We start from the raw sequence: 19,959 nt of genomic DNA on the forward strand, positions 1-19,959 counted from the left end.
ACCAGGTTGTGTCCGGGGTCTACCTGAATATGCCCACCAAATTTGAAGCAGATCCATCGAGAACTTTGGCCGTGCATCGCGAATACACACACACACACACACACACACACACACACACACACACACACACACACACAGACACAAGTCGTATATATATATATATAGATAGATAGATAGATTATATATAGGCAGGTAGGTATAGGTAGTTAGGTGGGTAGGTAGGTAGGTAGGTATTCGGATGGCGTGGATCGTGTACGATACTTATTTGTAACGTTGAATCTTTCTTTAGAAAGTATGATACGACCCACATCATCCGGACTGTGTAGTCCAAAGCGTGATCCAGTGAAGGTTAATTCATGACAACACACCAAATCATTCCCTCAGAAAATCACATCGACACTTACCATGATCTAAGCCAATGAACCAGGTTGAGTAGCTGTCCCCTTCTTTACTTCCACAAATCATGGCTCGCGGTAAGTACACACTCACAAACACTTCCGTATTTTATCCTGATACATATCCAAGGTGCAGCGGTAGACGCAACAACAACTGCAGTACAGGCGACGCACGACAATAACACGCTCAATAAAAAACATGCTGAGTCTCACACCCTAGCAGGGATGGCCAAATCTTAATTATTTAATAACTTCAAGAAAGTCACTAGCCCGGCAGATATGTCACTGGCCCGGTACATACCACAGTTGATCTGCAGTGTTTATATGGCTTGATATTAAACTCGATGTTAAAACCAAAAGTGTTGCATTTGACCAAAATTTGTATTGGCCAGCCGGGCAAGTTGCCAGGCGGTTTCTACTAGCCCGGCGGAATTTTTACTCGCCCCTGGCGATAGGGCGGACAATTTGGCTATCTCTGCCAAGTATAATATATCTATGGTCTCACACAGTAAGCCTTTATCATTAGTTCTTCGCGACATAACCGACAAGGCCTTAATTGTGGTGATTCCGTCTCCGTTCGAGCATGAAAAATACAGGTAAGGAGGAAAACCAAAACGAAACAGGTAAAACACAAAGGTGTGACACTGAGGAATCACGCTCCTTTCTTTCTCTCTCTCACTCACCGGAATCACAATCAATGCGGACAGTTGTGTCAGGCGTGTCACAAGTCGCCATGTTTCAGAGTATGTCTCTTTGCAAAGCAAGGTACAGCTTGCTTCTTGATGTACTTCAAGTACACATCAAACATGTCACTCGACGAAACTCAAGTTTACATCTTGTTCCTGTTTCTGATTTGCCTGTCTTTTTGACATATTATGCAGACCATCGGTTGCACGCGACTGTGTCTGGCTGGAATGTTTGCGAATGCCACAGACGTACCTCTGTTTACTCGTTTGGCTCCCACAAGCGTTATCACAGAAACGTTCAGTTACATGTCCGGTGGCCAGTCGAAGTCGAACGATGCATACAGATGTTGGTAGCAGACGACACGATGGAAGCTATTCGTTTCAGCTGTTTATCCATTTTCGACGAGTTCCGTCTATTTGTGGCTGACAGCCTGCTGTACAGCATCAAGACAAATCCACTCAGATAATCATGTCTATGCTTTTTCCTTCGAAACGATTGAAAATGGGGTCATTTTTTCTTTAAGAGTCTACATTCTGAAAATGTATTGCACTGGTCGCCGCCAAGATGGTAATCAGCGCATACACACACAGCTGAATTCTCATTGGTCAAAACATGTTCACTGCGAACGACTTTTCATGGGGAATAATCGTGACTTCGGCAGGGAGATAACTGCCTCTTTGCTAAATTAAATTATTATTACAATCGGTACTAGCGTACAAGGAGGTATTAGTGCGTGAACATTGACGAATTCCATTCTTATAGTAGTTAAGTACCAGGTTCTGCAAAGTTCACATGTTAACCTTATCCAGGCAACAAGCTTGAACGATACAGGTCTACGCCGTGTAGTCTATCAAGGTTTCAAGGTTTTCAAGGTTTTTATTTCGGTTTTAGGCCCATAGGGCATTTAAGCAAACAAAGATACACAATTAAGTCACACGCACAACACAATGAGAGTGCATGCAGGCACAGCAAACATTATATTTAATTAAACACCAAAAGAAAAACATAACACACCAACAAAAAGAAACCACATCTTCCTCAACTAGAGCTCTTATCCACAGTAATAGCCCAAAAAAAACCAACTTCTATACCTCACAAAATTAAGAGAAAAAACAAACTAAAGAAAACCCCAAACAGACAAAACCAACAGAGTAAGAACCACAACAAAACACAACGAAACACGTAAATCATCTAGCGAAAATAACTCATAATAACACTAACAAACTTAGCCAACTTAACCAACTTATTGTTTGATTTTACATTCATTAAAGCATTATATTTTATAACATTTGCATGATGTTGAAAATAATGTCCAATATACTTCTTTCGTTCTTTCACGACACTCTCATATTGACAATTAAACAAAAAGTGGAATCCATCTCCTATCTCACCACTTCCACACAGCTTACACACTCTCATATTGACAATTAAACAAAAAGTGGAATTCATCTCCTATCTCACCACTTCCACACAGCTTACACACTATCATATTGACAATGAAACAAAAAGTGAAATTCATCTCCTATCTTACCACTTCCACACAGCTTACATATTCTTTCATCCCTCGGGATGTTCAAAAAACGTTCCTGGTGGATAGGTAACTTATGATTACTTAACCTAAATTTTAATAATTTTTTCTCTCAGGGACCAAGTTAAACACATCAAATATTTTTCAAAACAAGACTCATTCTTATACAAACAGTAATTATTAACAAACGCTATTGTTGGCAGATTCACTTTTCCAGCATTGCAAATATTGGTCTCGCAGTCTTTTTTTTGTTATAAGGCTCTTGAAAGCATTTACTGTAAACGGCTGTACAAACCACACATCTGAAAACCCTAACTGGTTTATAATGAAAAAACATAAAACAGCCAAGGCAGCTTTATATATATGTGAACTCTGAAATAAATTCAAATATAACTTTAACATCAGACAAGAAATCTTTGAAGTACCATTTTTCAGATCAAGCATCAACCGATACCAATACACCAATAGTCTACACTGGGCTTCTAATTTAATTGGATACTGTCCTAACTCTCCAAAAACCATACACGATGGGGTAGACTTATTCACTCTTAAACTCATTTTTATATAGCGCAACTGAAATGTTGATACTGAGTCAAGTTTTTCATGTCCCCAAACCTCACAGCCATATAATCAGTTTGTCAGAACAGGAGGTGGCCCACATTAGAAGCCAGTCCATATTAGGAGCCTTTCCCCTACGTCATTTTTAATGACGGCAATAAGAGTTATTTCTAATATGCTGACTGTTAGCAAATGATAACAGGCATGTCGAGAAAAAAGAAATCAAACATTGCACACTCAGAGGATGGGTGGTGCCTAACTGTTCCGTAAAGCACCCACCGACAAAACTCGCTTTTCGGTATTTTTTTAAATTAAGAGAGTATTATCTGACAGCATTTGATATGTCATTCTTTCAAAATAAAACACGCTGATATTGTTAATTTAAATTTTTACTTTGTCTTGTTTATTTATAGCGTGATAAACAAAAAGGGTCCCTGCTTGAACGTAATAACATTTAGAGGGTCACCTATAATCCGTCGTGATTGGTCAAAAAGCCATATTAGGCACTGAATTGGTAATACAATATTATATGTACACATGTATCTTTACGTCGTTTCCCATCCGTCTGGAGTCGTCTCTAAATCTGTCGCTCTCTGTTCAACCAAAAAAAGCGAAGCAACCGAAACGCATGTTCAACATGGTTTATCTTGTGAGATTGTTGTGTGTCAAACGCATTTGACCTGTGGATATTCATAACGTCAGGTGTGTGACTCTGATTGGCTGACCCAGGTCACGAGAATTCTTTGACTGACAGGCATAATCAGGTAGGAGCGCTCAATTTCCCATTGCGCCTGTTGTGTCCAATTCGCGCGGTCGCTTCGAAATTTCTTTTGGTCGAAATAAACGGTAATAAAACCGTTATTTCTAATATGCTGACTGTTAGCAAATGATAACAGACATGCCTTACAAACGATATCAGCATTCGGCTGAAAGACTCATGCTTGATACCTTTTTTCTCGACATGTCTGTTATCATTTGCTGAACACCTGAATATTTACCAACAAAGAATAATATAACGGCCACAACGGTCTTTCTCACACAGGTAGCAACCTCTCCAACTGTCCAACACCACTGAGCTACCGCGACGTGTTTATCCTCACGCGGAGTTCAGAACTACATGATGACATCAAGGATAACGCAGGCCAGGTGATGTCACGAGTTAGCGGCGTGGTGCGCGGTCTGCGTGATGAAGGCTTACCGGTGTGTGTGCTGGGGAGACCAGACTTCATATTCAACAGGGCGAGGTGGGAGAGAGATGTGCACGACGTGGCGGTGGCGGCAACAGACCGTGTCACAGTAACATACTCTTGCTGGGTGCAAGGCTTGGAGCGGCGTGTGGTGGTGATGCTGCAAGGTTGGGACAAGATGGAAGATGAAGGAAGGAGCGATGCTAGGAATGATGTTCAAGACAGACTGTTGGCAGCATCACGCTGTACCACACAGCTCATCATGGTGGACGTGCCTCCTCTAGCCGTTACAACTTATCACAGGGACATCAACAACGACGACAGCTGCAACAACGACAACGGTGACAGCCGTGATAAGTCAAAAGATCACTGAGAAAAGAAGAAAGACAACTCTGACCCTAGCGGCGTGTCGTGGTGTAGAACTGGATTCCTGATGGCAAAAAACAAGACAGTCACAGGCAGCGCTAGCAGCCACGATCAGTCCAGGAAAGCTCAGAGACAAAGGACGAAAGACAACCCTGGCCCAAGCGGCGTGTCGTGGGTGAAAAAGAGAGGATTTCTGTTGTAGAGAGGAGACAACTCTGACCCAAGCGGCGTGTCGTGGGTGGACAAAAAAGAGAGATTAAGACACAGTGACAAGGCGGGAAATACCATGACGTCGGCAAGAATGGAAACACCCCTACACAGATGGCAACAACCACCACTGCTGCATCATGCTTACCTACCCCAACATCACTAAGGCAGGTGCCCCGTCCAACACCACCACCTCCATAACTACTTTACTTATAAACTTGTTGCAGTCGTATTAGCTTGTGTATGATTTGTTACAGTCCTGTGAGCGCTACCCAAGACAGCACCACCACAACTGATGTTGTCTTACTGACTTGTGTCAAACCGTTCAACGCTACCGAACACTATCACCATCACCAAGGTCACAGCCATAGAAACCATCACTACCGGTACACTCAGAACCAGCGCTATTACCAACATTGCCTTCACCACCACCGCCACTGTAAGCATGATCTTCACCGCCACCACCGTGAATATAACCACCAACACCATCTCTACGATCACTGCTATCACCAACACTGCCTTCGCTGCCAACTCTACCGTCATCGCCGGCGACAACGGATGCTATCTTCACAACCACTGCTACTACCAATATTGCTTTCACCGCATCCACTTCTACCACCCTAATTACCCCCACCTCCAGAACGACCGTTACTTTGGCATTTGCCTTTTCTGACGATCTTGAATGCCCCCTGGTTTGGGAGACATGAAACTAGAAACACCGAGTGCCGCCAGCCCTACCACCACAACCTTCTCTGGCACCAAAGTTGCTATCACCACTACGACCACAACTACTTCCAACTTTAACTCTACAGAACCACCACAAACACCGTCGCAACTTTAACTACCACCGACAACGACAACAACATTACCTTGTGGTATGCATCCATGTTTTTGTAGATAACTTTTTGTTAACAAATTAAGTTTTTCAAAGTAAGATCATCAAGTATTATTGTTCTTGGATTTTTAGACTTAAAGTGTAACTAAACAAGCAAAAAGGAAAAACGTCGTTCAGCAACCTTTACACTTTGATATGAAGAAGGGCCTCATATACTGTCGAACTGCGAAAAAAAAAATTTTTTCTCTCACTCGGACACTGTTTGACGGACATGTGAAGTGCGCGCCAGGAACGACAATCTTCTTAGTTTACCTGATTAATGCCCTTAATTTTTGGTTCTGGTACTTTCAGTTCCGGCTGTTGTCATCAATCTACCAAAATAAAAGATCAAACGGAGTTTTCGATTTTTATTTCATGGTTCAGAAAAATATTGCTTATTTTCTGAAGTCAACCGTTTTAGCGAATCTTTCTTTGATTCTTAAAAGTCATTTCAGATTTTTGAAAAATAGTTAACGGTTAGTAATTACCAATACATCGTAAACAAACATATCGATTGGTTTTGGTAAGAAGACACACGTGCGATGAATGTGGTACCAGTATTTTTGTGGTAAGTAAGGATGCATTTCTTTGCTGTAAGCACATTTACAATGCACATTTAATCTGTTTAGCAACATAAACGAAAGCATGGTACAGTGCCGCTTGTTTGTGGTCTATCTTTTCGCGGCAGATGCGTAACAATTAGGGTCTCAGTTGGAAAAAGCTGCTCGGAACCAGAGCAGATTTGGCTTGGAATGATCGACGAGTGGCTTGACATTTTTAACGAATCATTACTGTAGCCTACTTGAAACCATCATCTGTTTCTGAATTTGTCATCAGTTATGATTGAGCAGTCTCATAGGAATCGTCCATAAAATGTTAAACCGAAAAAGGGCAGACGATTCTGAATCACACAGGCTGCTGTACAAAATCAGATCTAAAACGATATTTTGAACTGCGACGTCTGCGTAAATGCCCTGTAACAAAATACCTTGTCCTGGTCATGTGTATACACATCAGCTTCTATTGGGAAGATCAGTATTTTATATTAATCACAAATACAAGATTAGAAATAGTTCTGAAGATCGCCTTTGATTTCAGTTTCAGCGGCAAACTAGCAGATCTGTCCAAACCGGCATCGTTTCATGGTTGAAACTTGAATAATCCCAAATAGATCTGAGTGGGGGTAAGTTTTATAGTATTTCAATTTTTTACGGCAGTTTTATTTAAAGATAGTGTAGTGGATGTCTCTGGTGAAGACTACAGTTATATGAATTTTTTGTTGTAATATTAAAATGATTGTTCTTTATTTACACAATTGAATAATTTGTAGTTATTTGTTTGCAGATGACGGCATACTGAGTGCTCCAAGAACATACGCCTGCTGGCATTTTGTGTCTTTTCTGAAGACGTCGAGGCAAGCAGAAGTCACGGTCCTGGCCACACACACACAATGACATGAACAAGAAATGATATTTTTTCATGGGCATATCCAGTATTAAAACTTTATTACCATGCAAACGCAACGATAAGAATTTAGAGAAGGTCATCGTTCACACACACACACACACACACACACTGGGCGGATCCGGCCTTTGTATTCTAAGTGACGATTTTGGAAAGAAGTTGGCTAATTAGTTTGCTCAGGTTGCGCCAGATCTATCAGTTGTCCTTGTTGTGATTCAAATTTTTCTTCTTAATATATTTACTTTTTTGGAAGGTGTATTAGGGGATGTTTCTTGGCTCGGATTGATCCATTTTCCTTGTTTTTATCAACATTTGTCGGACCCCCCACCCCCCCAAGGAGGTTGAACGCTTCGCGTCTTCAACTAAACGCTTCGCGTCGTCAAATTGTCCCTAAAAGAAATTTGGAATCTCCCCCTTAAAAATGATGTGATCCGCCCCTGCACACACACAAACACACACAAATAGAGAAGTAATAAATGGATACAGTTTTTCTTTATTTAAATTACAATCAGATGTGGTCGTAGAACAGGCACTGTAAACAAAACCTAGCATGATATACCACTTGTGTGATGTTTCGGTCAATATCTTTATTTTCCTTTCAGAAATACATTGGCGTTTTGAATGTCAAGGGAAGTGATACAAATGCTGCAGCGGGCTATCAAGAACGCGAAGGCAAACAAGGTAAATACCTACTTCTGACATTAGTTTACTTATTAACTCTTTCTATACTGGCCATTATCTCCCCAGTCTCTCCCCAGAAACTGGCCATTTGCATGGGTTTGCAAAAAAATTCTCAAAAATAAACAAAACAAGATGCAGCCTTCAAACTCATAGGTTTTATTGTGAATATATTGCTAAAACATATGCCAAAGTTTGGTTTCATTGTTGTGAAAAAAAATAAAAATATGATGTCCAGAATTTATGGGTATATTTTACGCAATACGAACAAGGGGGTATGTATTTTGACTTAGAAGCATTTTTTCTTATGAAGGCTCTGTTTGCAACAAAACTGTTTCTGTTTACTTGTATGAAGATTGTGCTTACACAAAAACATAACAAATACAAACTGATTTTCCATTTGGTGGTCATGTAAGCATTGTGAACATGTCCGAAAAATCTGATCACACACCATGTGGTCGACATGCAGACCTGAACGGCCAGTGTATGGTGGCAGAGTTGGAAAATAGGAAAAGATGCCAATCCTTCATCAAAAACCGAAGAAAATCGTCATTGTAATAAGTTTGCTTTCTTCTAAATCAAACGACTAGGATAGATGACAGACACAACGACAAACACATTCAATTCTATGTAAAACATACACAATGCTCACGTTAACAAGCTGGCCATAACAATGTGCCCATCGTGCATGAAGTGTGGCTTTGGTCGGATCAGTAGCCGTGCTTTGTCTGCGATACTAAACATGAAATTTTGTTAAAGCGACGATTTAGCAATGTTGTTGTTGCTGCTGCTGCTGTCTGTTCTTGTCACGACATCTCGTTTTTTTCCCTCCTGATTCTGAGAAGAAGCTGTTTAATTGTGATATCAGGCCCAGGAACCCCTGATTTTCACTTGGAGCATTCTCAAAGAAACTTAGCGTATGTTAAGAAAAATGAGTGTTCTCCACACTTTGTCTTTTGTTGTTCGTTGTCGTTGCATGTCTACCGTTCCACAGCCACCTACTATAGCTGATGGGGTCTATGTCGACCAAAAGAATGGGATTCACTGTAGGTGGATTCTCTGTATACCTAAGACTTTAAAATTGGCAATCTTGTATACAGGGAATACCACAGGGTGTAGTTCCTGTAGCGTTTTGCTAATATCAATGAAAGTCACGTGATGCTTAGCGACATCGTTAGAATTTGATGTTTTTCGATCTTTTTTTTTATATTTCTTAGAAATTCGAGTATGGTTTGCAAGTTTTATTGAAAAACTGCACCCTGTGGGATTCCCTGTATACTAGATTGCCAATTTTAAAGTCTTAGGTATACAGGGAATCCACCTACAGGAACTCGACCTACAGAGAATACCACTCTTTTGGTCGACATAGACCCCATCAGCCCTACTATAAGTGCAAGTGTTAAATGACGTATTCAGGCATGAAAATTCTCCGTATTTTCCGTATTTCTGAAAAGGATAAACCGTATTTTTTCCCCCGTATTTTTCCTTTTTTTTGACTCACATGCGAAGCAAAAGTGAGTCTATGTACTCACCCGAGTCGTCCGTCCGTCCGTCCGGACGTCCGTCCGGACGTCCGTCCGGACGTCCGTCCGTCCGTCCGGAAAACTTTAACGTTGGATATTTCTTGGACACTATTCAGTCTATCAGTACCAAATTTGGCAAGATGGTGTATGATGACAAGGCCCCAAAAAACATACATAGCATCTTGACCTTGCTTCAAGGTCAAGGGGCCATAAATGTTGCCTAAAAAACAGCTATTTTTCACATTTTTCACATTTTCTCTGAAGTTTTTGAGATTCAATACCTCACCTATATATGATATATAGGGCAAAGTAAGCCCCATCTTTTGATACCAGTTTGGTTTGCCTTGCTTCAAGGTCAAGGTCACAGGAGCTCTTCAAAGTTGGATTGTATACATATTTTGAAGTGACCTTGACCCTGAACTATGGAAGATAACTGTTTCAAACTTAAAAATTATGTGGGGCACATGTTATGCTTTCATCATGAGACACATTTGGTCACATATGATCAAGGTCAAGGTCACTTTGACCCTTATGAAATGTGACCAAAATAAGGTAGTGAACCACTAAAAGTGACCATATCTCATGGTAGAAAGAGCCAATAAGCACCATTGTACTTCCTATGTCTTGAATTAACAGCTTTGTGTTGCATGACCTTGGATGACCTTGACCTTGGGTCAAGGTCACATGTATTTTGGTAGGAAAAATGTGTAAAGCATGTGAGTCGTATGGGCTTTGCCCTTCTTTTTTAATTTTTTTTAATTTTTTTAATTTTTATTTTTTTTTTAAATTTTTTATTTTTTATTTTTTTTTTTCCCTAGTCATAGTTATAGTAAAATAGTTTTGGGGCCATGTTTGAATCCAATTTTAAGGCTCAGATAGCCCCAGATTGCACCAAATTGCACCCTTGAAAAAAATTTCTGGGGGGGCATGCCCCCGGACCCCCCTAGAAGTCTTGGCGCTTCGCGCCTGCGAAACTTGGCGCTACACGCCTTTGAATTTTTTTTTCAGTATTTTTTTTTTTCTTTTCAGTTTTCATGCCTGGTATTTCCACAAAAGACTGCTTGCAGAGAATCATGTGATGCCAATGACAGGTAAGGACATGTGGTAATACATACTACGTTTTGGAACCAGGGAAAATGCAGCACAAATTATTTATCAACCAAATTGATTGACTTGTGCACCACGACAAAAGTTTTCTTTGATCCATAAAAGGTCTTTTGCCAGAAAAATTGCTCTGAACATCAAGTACCCTGCAAGGTGTCACACATTTACATTATTGAAATAAAAAGAAAACACACCAGTAACCAGGTTAGGTACGTTAATATCTATAATCAATATCTCGGCACGTTACTGCCTTCTTCGGGATGGTAAGCTGAACATTATTGAACAAAATAATCGGTTTAGATTGTATACTTTGATTCCTGAACGAAGAAGCAGAGGTACTGCATACAACTAGGACTGTAATATCAGCTTTTGCCTGAAACACACACACATACACTTATAAAATTAATGCAATGTCATTGTATGAAGCCAGAACAATCACTAACTTACATAGTTGGTCACACAATTACCCATCACTGAACAATAAATCGAAGTCGGGTGGATTCAATGACTAAAGCAGTAAAGGCTTTGAAAAAACCCTCATCACAAAACATCCCCCCCCCCCAAAAAAAAATTTAAAAAAATAAATAAATGAAATAAAACAGGTTGTGTATATAGCGCAGTAAACACCATGCAGGTACAAGCAAAGATTTGACAGTGATTATCCTTGTTTTATATAGCACACATTTTCTAGTTTTGATCTCTCTCTCTCTCTCTCTCTCTCTCTCTCTCTCTCTCTCTCTCTCTCTCTCTCTCTCTCTCTCTCTCTCTCTCTCTCTCTCTCTCTCTCTCTCTCTCTCTCTCTCTCTCTCTCTCTCTCTCTCTCTCTCTCTGGAAAGTAATTTATTGACCTGTGGGTTTTTTGCGTTTGTATACACATTGGTGATTCGTAAACTATGTTGAAAGAGATTGTCAAACAATATTATATGGGGTGTCTTAAAAAAAAATCTGTCATTATTATCAGGCACACGGTTTTAACAAAGCTATGTCACGGAATGCAACATAAGTGGCTTAAAAAGTCGTGTTTTTGTGTGTGCAGGATATTCGCTAGGACAGGACCTCAAGCTGAACCAGCACAACAGCGATGCATTCTTCCATGGCTTCCACAAAAGTCTTTCACCTATAGCGGGCATTGCATACAGATAAATTCTTTAGACCAATTATACCTCTGTTCCCATGTTAAACATGGAATAATTCTGGACAAATGCGAGGACGTTAGTTTTTTTTATTTTTTATTTTTTTTATCATTTTACTTATCATTAAAACTTGTTTAGATTTCGATTCGTAAACCATTTACAGTAATCCTTTGTTTTTTAACTTTGTTCATCTTACCACAGTCACTTCGTTGTTTAGATTTATCATTAAATTTGTTACCATTATGCAGGAAAAATGTAGAATAAAACCAGGAGAGCTTTCGGTAGAAGATATTTCCTGTGTCAAAAGTTAATGCTTATTCTGATTGATGGGTGCTCCAAACTAAGTTATTTTGACTGCCTTATTCGAATTCATTTCCAAGACAGGGCTGAGAAGTGGAGAAGCTTAGGAGAATATCGTAAAAATTGTCTGGGTGTTTATGCAAAACTTTCGAATATGTCAGATTTTACTTTAGAGATTTTAAATACTGTTAACTGACAGAAATGCTATAACTTCTACACCAATTGACTGGATAACTTCATATTCAGCATACTTAAACTTGATTTTATGCATGTGCAGTTCACAAAGTGGCAAATTTTTAGGTTAAATTATCTAACTTTTGCATCACCAATGACACCAACGCTATCGTGTCTGAGGATTGCCCTGAACCTAGCTGTAACTGCATGCTTTCTTCAGGTCATCGATAGCCTGGGGGTTGAAGGGGATGTTTTTACATACTCAGACATTCAAAATAATCAAAAAGGTAAAAGCCTGAAGGGTTTAAATTAGGTAAAAATGGCTACCGCTCAATGTCAAAACTCGTTCTGTTTAGTCGACCCCCGAATTTGGAGAAAAAAATTAAAATTGCACAAAAGTCAGACCATTCAATTTACAAAATTGCCACTTACTGGAAAGGCAGAACATAAACTGAAGATAATGAATACCATATATAAAATAATTGGTTCAACAGATGCAGAAGTAATTTGCATGGTTGTGGGTGTCCTTTTTAGGGGGGTCAACCCTGTAGAAGAGACGATTTTCTTTAATTATCAATCCGTAATATATTTGTTAGGCGCGTTTGATCGATCTGCGCGATCGCGCGATTGCGCTGCGCGTTTGGTGGATCGATCAAACGAGCACACATCGATCGATGTGTGCGCGTTTGATCGATACAAAGAATACAAGAATCGTTAAGAACGCGCAGCTCTTATATATATACTTGCGCATTTGGACGATCCGTCTCACAAATCACCATCGTACTACGCACACACACGTCTGCTGGCAATGACCGGAAGTTATGACCGGAAGTAGGCCTAGCTATAAGCCGTCTAAACAGCAATCTGTAGGAAATCGCCATTTGACCATTAAAATGCAGAGTCTATTATCTACAATTATCAACAATACACCCCCTTTCGATCAGGAAAGACGAAGCCAGTGTAGCCGTTTGAAAATTCATTGTAGTATTCCAGCGTAGTACTCATAGTAGGATATCCTTATTTGGAAAATGCCAAGCGAAAAACTCCTCTCAAATCCCGTGCATTTCGTGCCCATGGTCCATTCATCATCTGACAGAACTCTTTAGCGAAATCTAACCGTAAGATTATTGATGAAAAAAAGCAAAAATGTAGACGACCACCTTGAAAAAAAGGAAAAAAAAGGGATTATATTGTACCAAACCGGCCCGACTAAACTACGCGCCAGCACGCGCTACCTTGAACCATAGCACTTATATACTTTCAAACTTCAATGATGAAAATTACGGAAGTTATGACGAGTTTAAGGAGAGCTTATGCACTACTCTCAAGTCCGACGATATCCGCCATTGACTAAAATTTTCATCATTGAAGATTGACATTTTGTATGATGTGAGAATGGACGATGATCTAACAAGAAATATAAAAATAAAGTATGTAAGTGCTATGGATCAAGGTAGCGTCCACTTCAAAGTGGTAGCGCGCTGTTTAGTCAATGGCGGAAATCGTCGGACTTGAGAGTAGTGCATACTCTCTCCTAAAACTCGTCATAACTTCCGTAATTTTCATCATTGAAGTTTGACATTTTGTATTATGTGAGAATGGACGATGAATTAACTAGAAATATAAAAATAAAGTATATAAGTGCTATGGTTCAAGGTAGCGCGTGCTGGCGCGTAGTTTAGTCGGACCCTACCAAACACTTACCTCTTTGCATCAATCAAACGCGCACACATCGATCGATATGTGCGCGTTTGATCGATCCACCAAACGCGCAGCGCGATCGCGCGATCGCGCAGATCGATCAAACGCGCCTAACATATTGTTTGTTATGCATACAAGATTAACATTGACAAATACTTCAAGATTCCTCATTGATCTTAAGAAATGTTGTGGTTTTTTTTGTTACTGACTGATTCACTTTCTATTCACTTTACTCTACATAAGTCACGACAAGAAAAGCAAGGGAGGTAATTTCTTCGGAAGAGGTAATTCTCTCCCCTCAGAACGATTGTTGTAGTTTGTTTGATTTTGTTCCCTTCTAATAAGTATTATTTAAAATAGATCTTTACATCTTGATGTGAAAGGCGCAGTACCCCCCTCCCCCCAGGATGTTAAATTCTAGGTTGTGTCCATGTAAAATCCTGATCCTAGTCAAGATCCGAGTTGGTTTTTCATGCAACTGTGCCTCTTTATGCCACTCAATTAGACATACTTTGCAATCCATAATTGCACGAAACTAAGTACAGGAAATACGTTGTTGTCGTGTTTTTAATATTACATAATGAAATAAAAAATGTCACAACTGGTTTCGTGTTGGGCTTTCTCTCTCTGTCTGAATCTCATAATTACTTACTTCTGAGGCCTGAAATGTGTTGCAGGCATTGTTCAGCTTACATTTATTGTTACAATTTTTGTGGATATGTTATTAAGTGTGTCTGTGTTTCTATCATTCGTTATCAGTGTGGTTAAAAAAAAAAGCACACGTCAAAGTAATTTACCCTTCATCATTATCAAAACATGCAGATACAGGTAATAAATATTTGTGATACTTTAAACAAATACAATGTTTGTTTGTTGCGTTTTTTCTTTTTTCAGAGCAAACACACATCGTATTTGTTCAAACGTGTATATTCTGCACTTTCTAATACCCTGCATGGATCTCCAAATCAAGAATAATGAAAAGGCGTCTAATAGCCCGGCAGCACTCACACGAACATGATAGAAGCTTGCATGCATGCACCCAGGCTCGCTGTCTTCGGCTAAAAGAGCTTACCGTTGGATCTTCGCTCAGACAAATGTAGCTGTCTTGTCCACTTGCTCCTGTCGCATAGATCTGCAATGTGCAACATCATTTTTGATTAATAAGTCTGAGGCACAGACAAACACACACGCGCGCACATTTGCGAGAGAATGCACGTCAGTCTATTCAATCAAACAGTATAAAAACATACCACAGACGTGGTGGTGTGAACTGAACATTCGCCGTATAACAAAATCAAGAGATTCATTTGTGTGTGTATGTTTAATCAAAAGTTCATCTTGCGCACATTCAGTCTATATTGTAACAGGACCCATCCCGTAAAAACTTCGAACAGATCTATTAAATTCTGAAATCCTTGAGAAGTTTTTTTTCAATCATCTGTATCTGACCGAAGTAAAAAAATCAAAACATCAGCCAGTACACGCATCTACCCCCTTACACGACAATACATGTGTGGCGAAAAAAGGAATCGAGAGGGGGGGAACAAGGAATAAATTAGATCCAGAAATAATTCCACTTCATCATTCTAAAATTCAAGTGTGAAGTGATCAGATACTGTGGTAAAGATACGTGCTTAGTATCACAGATGAAAATACAAGCCCTAGGGTTTTAAATCAAGGAAACAATTAAAGTTAAGGAAAGATCAACAAAAATGTCGAGAACATGTAAAATATTGTACTTACAACTTTTCAGCATGCTCTTCGAATAATAATCTCCCAGTCAGCCTCGTGCTTACGACTTCGACAGGATGTTGCCTCTCACGCTGAGCCAGTACATTTGGAGTGAATTCAAAGGCCAGAGATGCAGTACAAGCACATTAGTTAGATCCAATTCATTTACATTGCTACCTTGCCCAATTTATGGCTATATCTGTTGGTAACATCACACATGTGGCAAGCAGTGCTTGTTGCCGACTCTGCTGGGACAGGCAGCAGACGATTTTATTTAGGAACCAAATTCTGATTGGTTAAAACATAAAACCGGAACTCAAAGTACCACTTGTTCTTTGGAAGTATCAAATCAAGAACAGATAAGCAGGTAAATCTGAAATGGGTTCAGCACTTTTAAAAAATCGTAGTAAATCAGAAAACACAGTAAACGTTGGAAAAATCGTCCAGTATCGCTTCTACAGGTCTATACTTGGACAAAACATAAAGCAATTCAGCAAAGCTGACACTTCAAAATGTCTGTTTAGTTACACTTTAAGATCCTCTAATGTGCCTTTCAATTATTTTTGTTTAAATCAAAAATTCACTATGTTTATGATTAGTAATAAAATAGTGTTGACTGTCTTACAGCTTTTGTCAGTTTCGACTCTTACTTGGCCAGGTCTCAGCTAGGCTCCCTGCAGTCACCACGTGACCAGGTAACTAACTGCCTGGTTGTCTCCCCTGTCCACAACCTCCCCTGTGGTGGCGCTGGCGAGCAGAGCACAAGAACTGTACAACCAGGTTAGTACATGTGTAGCCTACTTCCCTCCCTATGTTAAGACCGCCCAATTCCAGATTTGTAACACTTTAAGACCTTGCTTTTATCGGATATACCCCATGTTGAGACACCTTTCTTTTTAAGGCCTGATTCTCATACAGTTTTTGAGGTTTTAAAGGGAGGGGGGGGTAAATGCACCTCCCATTCAAGATAACCACAACAATCGAAGAAAACCAGGTCTAAAAGAAAGGAAGTTTTCATTTGTTGGAAATTGACATTACATTAAAATCTGAACATTCGGTGTATGACTATGTTGAGGGTGTGAGGTTAAGTGTAGGAAGAGCGGGGGATTCCTCTCTCGGGAAGTCACAAAAGAGGGTGGGTAGATGGGGGAGGAGCGTATCCACGGTACCATCAAGTAGTTTTCGAGATTATTTGAAACACCCCGCTTTAGAGCAGGTTATGCTCATTTTTGCCAAGCAGAGTTGGTTGCCACTTAAGTTCATCAATGTAGGCTTATCTAGGCTTATATTATTGGTATCTACAATTTTACACTGTATTTCCAAGACTAACCGTCGCTCATTGCTGTTCTTCACGTTTCAGGGAATGTGGGCCTATACCACTACCTGCACTTGAGCTCCCCCTCTCACGATCGTCCGGACAGCACCACAGACAGTTTGAGAGACACCATCATGGCGGAGATCCGCTTCCGGTTACGTCACTTCCGTTTCTTGGTGAGAAGTCGCATGACAGTATATGGCTGCCTGAACGAGGCGAGATTCAGGCCGAAATATGCTTGCCCTTTCCTGTGCGATCGTCGATTCTAACTCACCCTTATGTGCAGAAGTTGTGGGAAGACGCTCAGAACAATTCACAGAAGCTTCGACCCAGGAGGAGAGGAATTCACTGAAAATGATTGGACGGAAAGAGTTTAATCGTGATTGAGTTGACACGCACCAATCTGCAGACACTGTGTCAAGACGGTCAACACAACACGGACACACGTTATGCCTGCAAGGAGAATTCGCTGAAGTAGATAATAGCGGTCTGTGATTATGATAACGTGTTTCAATTAGAGAACAGAGAAGGGAATTCCCCGAGTGAGTGCTCTCCTCGTATCATCTTTGAGATAACCCTACGTGGCTGAATAAGTAGAGGTTACATGCCGAGTCTCAGTGATTATTAAAAATAATGGTCGAAGTTGGCGGATCATGAAAAATGCGAGCTTCAGCGAGCTTTTTCATGACCGCGAACTGAGACCATTATTTTTAATAATCACTGAGACGAGGTGTGTAACCTCTTTATTCCTCCTTTCTTCAGTTATTCAAAGAAAACAGGAGTTTTTGTGCGAAAGTTTGATCGAATCCGAATCACTCAACCAGTCAACCTGCGCAGGCGATCGATTAATGCGCGGTTGTATAGTTCCGTTCAAATCATTCCATTCTGTTAACACTTCTTGTCAGTTTCCCTGTTTTAGACTAAAATCAAGTACACAGATATGCTGTTATTCTGCTGTGGCGGTAAAGGCAGATATTGTGTGTTCTGTTTATGTTTTAGTATCGTGTTAGGATAATGTTCTTTCGTCAAATGGGACTAGCAGTAGCAGACGAACTTTTGCACCCGTGTTCGAACGTTAATTACTGTATGAAGTTCAGTTTTCTGGGGAAAATAGTGTATGAAACCGCTTTATGTTGTTTAAATTGATGAGATGTGTGCATTTTGTTGCGTGTGATCTTTTTATAAAATGAAATATTGTTGAAAACTGACCGTCAGTGTTGTCGAAGAAACTGCGTTAAAAGAAGGGGAACTACTCTTGTCGGCAAGAGTATGAGTTACTTGCCTTGGGAATTTGCTTGTGATGAACGGTGTGTGCACGGCAGATCTAGATTCAGAAAACAACCTAACTCATGGATTTTATATGGAGATTCATGTGTTCAGGCCTGTAGTTGTTAATTTAAATGCGGTATGTTTGTATTGTTTGCTCCAGAGATGTATATTTCGTACGTATAGAGCGTTCGGAACTTTTCAGTCGCAAAAGTAGTACCAAAACAGAACAGCTTCTCAACCCATTGCGCTATCGAGGATTCAGGCTGTTGCTGGCTCGTTATTTGTTTGGTTGCTGGGTCATTATCGAAAAATAACTAGCTCTACAAGTTTACAGAGGTAAAGAAGCAGAGGGGGGAATAATGATCTTTACAAAATATATAGAGCAGTAAAGGTATGAACAAACTCAGACTACGCAGAAAAGAAAAGGAAATTGAAAAAAAATGAAAACAACATTCCTGCATCACTGCAAGTGCTATACAGGGACATTTAATGACATACGATACCGATACTTGCACTAACAAGAGGCAAAACTACGAAGAGTTAACTCTGGATGATATGACAAAGTCAACAAGACAAGCTTTTCCTTGACATTCTTTCTCAGGTTTCCAGAAGAAACGCACAAAAAGGGACATCATGCTTACGTGACGTCGGTATTATGACGTCTTCTCGAACTTTGATTCGACGTTGACGTCACTTTGGAAGGGAAGGTCACAACTAGACGCCTTGGTTTGTTTAGTCAGCATCGTTGGTTAGACAGGATTAGCGGCAGAAGAAAGGACTGAAACAACTCGAGAGAAGCTTTGGCCTCTGATGGCTTGCAGTGTGTAAAGTTTACCATACCAAAGGAACAGAAAGAAGAATGTTCAAAGATAAAAACAAGTAACATTTCCGTGTATTCGAAGCAGCTCACCATTCTGGATGTGTCCAACATTTCTTTGTGGTATAAGACTATTCCTGCATTTCGACACACACTAACAATCAACAACCTGAATACCTTCTGTACAGGATAGGAATGTTTGTGATGAATTAGTTTAGCATAAATGACATCAGTAAACAGTTACAAGATTAGTTCATGAAAGCTCCCTTTCTGCCTTTAGTGCAGCTATGCAGTTGACTTTCGGAATGTGTCTAAGTGGATAAATCGTCTTATTACAAGTAACACCTGGAAATATCTGAGATGGTGAGCCTGGTGATTAACATTGAGGGCTGTGCTATATCTTTAGGCAGAGTGTCCATACCATTGATTCTCTTGGTAAACTATGAAACTCACAAGCATTTGAGGCAGAGACTTAGACGACTCTATTTTCCTCTGAGAGAAGTTACTGACAAAAATGACAACACAGTAAAGTTTTGTCATGTTGAGCCTTGTAAATAAATGAACACGTGCTTTGAACTGTGCAGAATGTGTGTGTCTCGAGGTTTCTTGCAAATGTGAATGTCTCTGCAGCAAACTGACAAAAAAATGACAAACAAATAAACAAGAAAACCGTAGATAAATATGCTTTGAATATATATAAATGTATTGTCTGAGAAACACACCAGATACAGCATATACTTGATTGGTGAAAAATGATGGGTGTATTCTTTTCATGGAGTCGGTCACCCACCCTCTGGGACAGTAATTTGAGAATGACCCCTTCATCTACGGAAGATGCCTTTTGTAAATTCGGAATGTATGTTTTGTTAGTTTTATTAGTGTTATTACGTACCTTGGGTACGATGCGTCTTTTGTTGATGTCATCGCAAGAGTTCTGCAAAGCCTCCT

General features: G+C 40.0%; 1 protein-coding gene and 2 long non-coding RNA genes across 4 annotated transcripts in view; 2 read left to right on the plus strand and 1 right to left on the minus strand.

The window, feature by feature from the left end:
- Nucleotides 1-5,306, plus strand: part of LOC138979260 (uncharacterized) — an 8,372-nt gene extending 3,066 nt beyond the window's left edge. Inside the window, exon 4 of the mRNA XM_070352019.1 lies at nt 4,211-5,306. Within this exon, the coding sequence (XP_070208120.1) occupies nt 4,211-4,728 (518 nt within the window). The 3' untranslated portion in view covers nt 4,729-5,306. The remainder of the gene's footprint in view (nt 1-4,210) is intronic.
- Nucleotides 5,307-6,330: 1,024 nt separating this feature from the next.
- On the plus strand, nt 6,331-12,755 carry LOC138978918 (uncharacterized). Of its 2 annotated transcripts, none has more exons than XR_011459844.1 (6): nt 6,331-6,370; nt 6,901-6,985; nt 7,147-7,232; nt 7,869-7,947; nt 10,497-10,558; nt 11,608-12,755. It is a non-coding gene; the product is annotated as an uncharacterized lncRNA (long non-coding RNA). The 2 variants fall into 2 exon arrangements; XR_011459843.1 differs by having other exon boundaries at nt 7,147-7,216.
- On the minus strand, nt 10,278-16,141 carry LOC138978919 (uncharacterized). Its single transcript, XR_011459845.1, has 3 exons — nt 15,623-16,141; nt 14,952-15,011; nt 10,278-10,944 (listed from the first exon to the last, which is right to left on the minus strand). It is a non-coding gene; the product is annotated as an uncharacterized lncRNA (long non-coding RNA).
- Between the last annotated feature and the right edge of the window lie 3,818 nt (nt 16,142-19,959).

The sequence above is a fragment of the Littorina saxatilis genome, linkage group LG10 (assembly GCF_037325665.1).
Source record: "Littorina saxatilis isolate snail1 linkage group LG10, US_GU_Lsax_2.0, whole genome shotgun sequence".
Taxonomy (NCBI): Eukaryota; Metazoa; Mollusca; class Gastropoda; order Littorinimorpha; family Littorinidae; genus Littorina; species Littorina saxatilis.